Source organism: Balaenoptera musculus, chromosome 7 (genome assembly GCF_009873245.2).
Source record: "Balaenoptera musculus isolate JJ_BM4_2016_0621 chromosome 7, mBalMus1.pri.v3, whole genome shotgun sequence".
Taxonomy (NCBI): Eukaryota; Metazoa; Chordata; class Mammalia; order Artiodactyla; family Balaenopteridae; genus Balaenoptera; species Balaenoptera musculus.
The window spans coordinates 20,430,494-20,437,867 of record NC_045791.1 but is presented as its reverse complement, the minus strand read 5'-3'; the positions used below and the strand labels follow the sequence as shown (position 1 = coordinate 20,437,867).

At 48.3% G+C, this 7,374-nt stretch overlaps 1 protein-coding gene across 1 annotated transcript; it reads left to right on the top strand.

Moving 5' to 3' along the window:
• The first annotated feature begins 327 nt into the window (after positions 1–327).
• CXCR4 (C-X-C motif chemokine receptor 4) lies at positions 328–4,073 on the top strand. Its single transcript, XM_036858003.1, has 2 exons — positions 328–432; positions 2,495–4,073. Exons 1-2 carry the CDS (start codon positions 418–420, stop codon positions 3,539–3,541), a joined length of 1,062 nt encoding a protein of 353 aa, XP_036713898.1. The 5' UTR covers positions 328–417; the 3' UTR covers positions 3,542–4,073.
• The last annotated feature ends 3,301 nt before the right edge of the window (positions 4,074–7,374 follow it).

Below are 7,374 nucleotides of genomic sequence, written 5' to 3'. Positions count from 1 at the left end.
CCGCGCTTTCAACCTCCCTCAAGGCGCATCCTGCTTTCCCAAGTTGCGGCACGCCTCTGGGACGCCCTCCACAGCTCTAGACTCACGAGGTGACCGCGAGCTAGAGCTAAAGGGAGCCGCTGAGGGGCTTCCCTGGCTTAACCTGCGGGGGCCGCCTGAGTGCTTACCCCCTCGCCCCTCCCTCGCGGCCTCCACCCGCTCATCTGCCCCTCTCCATCCCCCCACCATTCCGCCTTTCTCCCCGCCCCGCCCTCCCGCCCACCCGCGCGGCGCATGCGCCGCCCGCGGAGCGTGTTTTTATAAAAGTGCAGCTTCGACTAGAAACTTCAGTTTGTTGGCTGCGGTAGCAGGTAGCAAAGTGTCTCCTAGGACTTGAGTACTCCGGTAGCCCCCGCGGCTGGAGAGCAAGCGATTACCATGGACGGGTTCCATGTAAGTCGTTTCAACCTGCTTTTTCTTAAACGTATTACAAACACATGAAATTAGAGCGCAACTCCTCTCCGAGCGGGCAGAAACGACCAGAATATTGGAGGTGCCCGTGCCCCGGAGAAGGGGCATAGAAAGGAGTTTTCGTGCGCTTGGCTACGGTCGGGGTGGGGGGGGCGGGGTTGGACTGAAATCTTTTTCTAAGTAGAGGAGAAAAGATGGGAACGACCGTTTCGGTGGCTGCATGTGTCTCCCCCTTGAGTTCTGCGGCGCGCGCCGGGTTTGCACGCTGTTTGCAAACAGAACATTGTGTGCACAAGTGCAGAGAAGACGTGCGCGCTGCCAGAGACCGTGGGTCTCTTCCTTGGGGGAGCGGGGGTTTCTTTTGGAGCGAATTACATGATCTGAATTTGGAGGTGGAGGGCGGCCCGCCCGGGCTGAGTTCCCAGAGGGAGACTGCGCCCCTGGTTAACTTCAGGGGCAAAGGCGCCTGAGGACCACTCTTGGCGTTGGGCGCGTGTTCGCTAAACTCTGCTGCCCGCGGAGCTGTGCCAGTGCCGGGTACTGTGAGCAGAGGGCGGACCCACCGTGCCGCTTTGCTGAGGTGTCTGCGCGTTGGCCGCAGCAGAGAGGTGGCCGGGAGCAGCCCGCGCCACTGAGGATTGAGGGAGAGACATCGCGGGCGTCGCCAGCGCCGCGAGTGGGCCCCGGGGTTCTGGAGTTGGGGGTCGTGCAGAAGTTGGAGTATATAAGCGGTCACGGTGCAGCAGCACCCCGAGGTGTTCGCGGCGGGGACTAAGGGTGGAGTGAAGGGCTGGGAGGGCACCTGGGCTGCCGGTAGTTGCGGCGCAGACACGCAGGTGCAAGTGGGGAGACAGTTGGGCTCTCACCGAGCCCGGTTGCGCCATTTAACCGTCGGTGGTTTCCTGGAGCCTTTTGAAATCCCCTTGGTATGGGAGGCTTTTCGTTTCCCCCAGCGGCGCGCGATTCAAAGGCTCCCGCGGCGGAGCCGCCCAGTCTCTCCCCAGCACCCTGCAGGACTGCGCCTGGCGTGCGGCGGGGCCAAACCGTTGGAGCCACTGCCTGCCGGCGGTGGGCGTGGTGGGCCGCGCAGAGGGCTGGAGCTGGACCACCCGGCCCCCAGCGCGCCCTCCGCCTGGAGGCTTCCAGCTTGCAGACCTCCCACCCCATTAACTGGATCCGTGGCGGGATGGGAAGCGACCCGGGAGAGTGAGGAAATGAAACTCGGGGTTGAGGACCACGGGTGCAGACCCCGTGACTTTCCCCTCCCATTAAAATGCTGTGCTCGCTAATGTCCCAAAGGCGCCAAGTGATAAACATGGGTTTGGCAGAGAAACCCACGCCCCTGAGCAGCGCCGGTGGGAGTGAGGGTTCCCCGCTTCTGACACCCCACCCCTGCCCCCAAGCACCAAAGCCCTTCGTTTAAGACCGCATTCCCCTTCCCCACTACGTGTTGCTTGAAGTACGGAATGGTTTGTGTTTAGACAGTCGTGGAGAAAACAGTGTTTCATGCTTTAGAATAAGAGTCTTTGGGACCCCGCGGTCCTTCTTCCTCCCCTCTTCCCTCTCCTGGCGAATCTTCATAGAGAAAGTTAATCCCAGCTCCTCGGAACACGAGATTCTACCCCCAATCCCACCATCATGCCGCCTAGGAGTGGCCTCTTTTGTGTTTTGTTTTGGTTTTTTTCCTCCCAAGGTTTTTCCTTCCCTCTAGTGGGCGGGGCAGAAGAGTTAGCAAAGATGTGACTTTGCAACCCAAAGAATCTCATCGCCCTCTTGTTTTAAACAAAGAATTTTGTAACCGGTTCTCCTAATGAGGGATATAATGAAGCGACTATGGGGGAAGATGGGAGGAGAGTTGTAGGAGTCTAGAATAATTCCCTTGTGCTCTTACCCCAGTACTTTAGTGGGAGCAGAATTTCCTGAAGCAGGCTGGGCTGAGTTGGTTTTTATAAACTGCTTTTGTAAAATACCAGAAACATTGTTTTGAACTTCGGGAATGCCTGCCGAACTTGAAAGTGAATGTCCATTCCCTTGCCTTTTTCAGATATTCTCTTCAGATAATTACACAGAGGATGACTTGGGCTCAGGAGACTATGACTCCACAAAGGAACCCTGCTTCCGGGAGGAAAATGCCCATTTCAACCGTATCTTTCTGCCCACTGTCTACTCCATCATCTTCTTGACTGGCATAGTGGGTAACGGATTGGTCATCCTGGTCATGGGTTACCAGAAGAAACTGAGAAGCATGACAGACAAGTACAGACTGCACCTGTCTGTGGCAGACCTCCTCTTTGTCCTCACACTTCCCTTCTGGGCAGTTGATGCCGTGGCAAACTGGTACTTTGGGAAGTTCCTGTGCAAGGCAGTCCATGTCATCTACACAGTCAACCTCTACAGCAGTGTCCTCATCCTGGCCTTCATCAGTCTGGACCGGTACCTGGCTATCGTCCACGCCACCAACAGTCAGAGGCCAAGGAAGCTGTTGGCTGAAAAGGTGGTCTATGTTGGTGTCTGGATACCTGCTCTCCTGTTGACTATTCCCGATTTCATCTTTGCCAACGTCGGGGAGGGGGATGGGAGGTACATCTGCGACCGCTTCTATCCCAGCGACTTGTGGGTGGTGGTGTTCCAGTTTCAGCACATCGTGGTTGGCCTTATCCTGCCGGGTATCGTCATCCTGTCCTGCTATTGCATTATCATCTCCAAGCTGTCCCACTCCAAGGGCTACCAGAAGCGAAAGGCCCTCAAGACCACAGTTATCCTCATCCTGGCTTTCTTTGCCTGCTGGCTGCCCTACTACATTGGGATCAGCATCGACTCCTTCATCCTCCTGGAAATCATCCAGCAAGGGTGTGAGTTTGAGAGCATTGTGCACAAGTGGATTTCCATCACCGAGGCCCTAGCCTTTTTCCATTGTTGCCTGAATCCCATCCTCTATGCCTTCCTTGGGGCCAAATTTAAAACCTCTGCCCAGCATGCACTCACCTCTGTGAGCAGAGGGTCCAGCCTGAAGATCCTCTCCAAGGGAAAGCGGGGTGGACATTCTTCTGTTTCAACCGAGTCGGAGTCTTCGAGTTTTCACTCCAGCTAACACTGGACTTTTATACATTAAAGAACTTTTTCTGAAGTTACACATTTTTTCAGATATAAAAGACTGACCAACACTGTACAGTTTTTATCGACTGTTGGACATTTTTTCTTGTGTGCCTTTAGTTTTTGTGAGGTTTAATTGACTTATTTATATAAATATTTTTTGTTGTTGTTTCATGTTGATGAGCGTCTAGGCAGGACCTGTGGCCAAGTTCTTAGTTGCTGTATGTCATTGTAGGACCGTAGAAAAGGGAACTGAACATTCCAGAGTGTATAGTGAAATCACTTAAGCTAGAAGTTATCCTCAGCTGTTTGTAAATAAATAATCTGTCCATTCCAGTGGAACATTTTCTTTTTCCTGCTCTTAAATTGTTTGGTTACACTATGTGATTTTGCTGTAGAAGATGGCACTTTTAACCAAAGCCTGAAGTGGTATAGAAATGCTGGTTTTTCAGTTTTCAGGAGTGGGTTGATTCCAGTACCTACAATGTACAGCCTTGTATTAAGTTGTTAATAAAAGTACATGATAAACCTACTTAGTGTTATGTTCTGATTTCTATTGACATTCCTTTGGCTGGCAGAAGTCAAAAATAACAATAGATACCTGCATGGCATGTCAGATACTGTCCTAGGTATTTTAGTTGTAATATTTTACTTAATCCTTATCACAGCTCTATGATAGGCTCTGGTTCTATTATTACTAACATTTTGTAGAGCAGGAAACCAAAGTACAGAGAGCCTAAGTGACTTGGTCAAAGTACAGTAAGTACGCACAATGAATATCTCAAACCAGGTAATGTGACTTCAGTATCTGAAGTCTTAACCACTTTTAACTCATGGAAGTTTAGAAATGTCCAGCCAGTACATATTCCTATGAAAGATAATCTTCCCGAAGGATAAATGTGCATAAAGAAGAAAAGGTATGCAATCCCATGTTTTAGATTTTACTATCATCCCCTTGTGTACTCCAGGTCTGTGCCAGCCAGGCACTGTATGCTCTTCTCGTCTACGCCTCTCAATCTAGATGTCGTCAGGCCCTTTTGACAGGCGAGAAGACTGAGGTTCAGAGACTTGCCATAACTTGCAGTTTCAAGGGGACATACCAGGAGCTGACTCCATTCATCCCTCCAGCCCTTGCTCTTAACCATTACCCACTGTTGTCCCGCAGAACACCTGGTCATAAGGCAACTGAACTGCTATTGAAAATAAAGCCAAAAGCCAAAAGTGAATGTTTTCTTCATAAAATTAACCATGCCCAAAATACCCCTCTTGCAATATCTTCTATGCAAATCTCAACACTTAATCTATTGCAACATCTAGCACCTCAAGGGTTCAGCCAAGCAGATAGAAGTTAAAGTGGTGCTTTCAGAGCTCAGAAGAAAGGTCCACTGATGCGAGCTCCCCATTGCCCACGTTTTGCACAAGATTTTGGAGTCTTATGTAACATCACCCGTAGCTATTTACACTACCATTGTGCAAGCCCCAAGCTCTTGAGTACATTTCAGCTCCGGTCTCCATTTAAAGATAATTTTTAAACTATAGTAGCCATACCTGTCTCACTTTGTGACACACACATGGCACTCCAGGCATGCACTCAAAGATAATAACCAGGATATAATTAAGACAATATTTGGTCTACTTTTCATAATTGTTTCTGGCACAGAAAATCCATTTTGGAGGAAAAATTGCAATGTCTTATCTTTCTGAGGCAAATCACATTTGTTGAAGACAAATTATAGATGCTGTGAAGGGAAATAACTTAATTACTTAAAAGAGAATCCAATTTGGCTGTATATTTTTGCTGCAGTCTATGGAGCTGGGATAATTCAAAGTAGTATTCCTATTCCACTTGAGAACATAATTAGATTTTACATAGGAAATTATCTTGAGGTTTCTTGGTTTTTCCTGGGAAGCCTAATTGGATCACCCTTCATTTAAGCATAGTTTTACACGTTCTCTCTCAAAGGCTTAGTCTTAAAGCCGTGACCATTGTAAAAGACTTCACTTGAACTTTCTCTATAAATATTTATTCTTGAGGAGACAATAGAAGAAATCCTTGGAAGGAATTCTTTTTCTTTCTCATCTTAGCTTGAAACCTTGTCACCCCAGATTCCTCGCCTCTGCCCTGGAGTCACAACAAAAGGAACTGAGCTGAAACAAAATTCCCAGTGTCACCAGTCTTAATGGATATTTCATTCTCCTTTGAACAAAGGTGGGATATCTCTTTTTCAAAAAGAAAAAAAGCCTTGGCTCTCTCCCTACCCTGAAAGCTCCCCCACCCCTATCATTCTCTGTCCTGACCCTGCCATTTCCAAGCGGCTCCAAAGCATTCCCTGTGTGGTGGTTTGTCTGACAATGCTGGGAAACCCAGTCTGCTGGCCAGCCCTTGCATGAAGTAGCTGATTGTTCCCTTTCCTCATCCCTTATGAATGGGGCCCTTGAAGGTCAGTAATGTAGATCCAGTTGTATAATGGAAGCTAAAATATTTAAATTGTATGCATGCTGCCAATAATGGCGTAAATATGACATCTGAGTTATTAATAACATTAAGCCTGTAACTGGGGAGGAAAGTGGATGTTTTTATCTTGCCAAGCCTTTGTTTTCCTAAAATGCCACTTGGCAATTCAGCTCTCCCTACTGGGGGCTTCTCAGCCTCCTTTTGTGGTTATGCCTACATTCAAGTTATCATTCTGGGGTACTCTTTTAAGAGGATAACCTACAGGCTTTATTTTAATAATTTCAACTAAGTGTCTGTGACTTTCTCCAAGCTTACTGTCAGTAAATAAAGGCACCACAAACAGAATTGAGTTGTCATTACTCCCAGGTAGTACTCACTTAAGAGGGTCAAGGACTGCTGGAGACAAGATTCACATTACCTTAGAAAATAATCTAGGCGGCCCCAACACTTGGAAATGTGGCACTGAGCCTGGCATTGTGGGGATTTACCCAGCCCACTTTGAGGAGGTCTCCACTTGGCTGCCAAAGTGGTTTATCTGGTCAGTGCTGGAGAGATCCAAAAGTTAGCCAGAGGAATGGCCTAAGAGGAATGTTGGAGCCTCAGGGACCCATAAAGCAGTGGCGACAAATCCTTTCAGAGCAGTGGTTCTCAACTGGGGGTGATTTTTGCCCCCCAGGGAACATTTAGTAAGGTCCGGAAACATTTTGGGTTATCATACTGGGGGGGGTGGGGGGTTGGGTAGGAGGGTAGGTGAGGTGCTACTGGCATCTAGTGGGTGGGGGCCGGGGATGCTGCTAAACATCCTACGATGTACAGGACAGGCACCCACAACAATTACCCAGCCCGAAGTGTCAACAGTGTTCAAGACTGAGAACAAGTTTTTAAGGTGAGGGCCATGGGATGAAAATTATTATCAAAATAAGGATACATCCAACCAGCATCATTTCATGAAATTATCACTGGACAGGATCCCAAGGTCTCCCTTTAGCCTCCTTTATTCTGTCTCATTTCAATGCTTTTTTACCCCCACTTTACTCAACTCACACAATTCTCTTTCACCCTGATTTCAATGTTACTTTGTCATAATGAACATATCTTTCTGTTTGTTTTCTTCTTTCCTGCCATTCTAAGAAGACATCCCACAAAGGGAAATACACGGTAAAGGGTGACTGCTGGTGACTCTCTAGTTCCCACCCAATATCTGTCGCTCTAAAGACCACGATGTTTACTCATTTAATCCTCACCACAGCCTGTGACTCAACTAGGAATGCTTCCCATCTTTCTCCTTTTATTTGAAAAATAAACAAGGAGTGATTGAGGTACCAGCCCATTGTTCCATTGTCTGCAACTGATTTGGATTAATTTAAATCAATCCT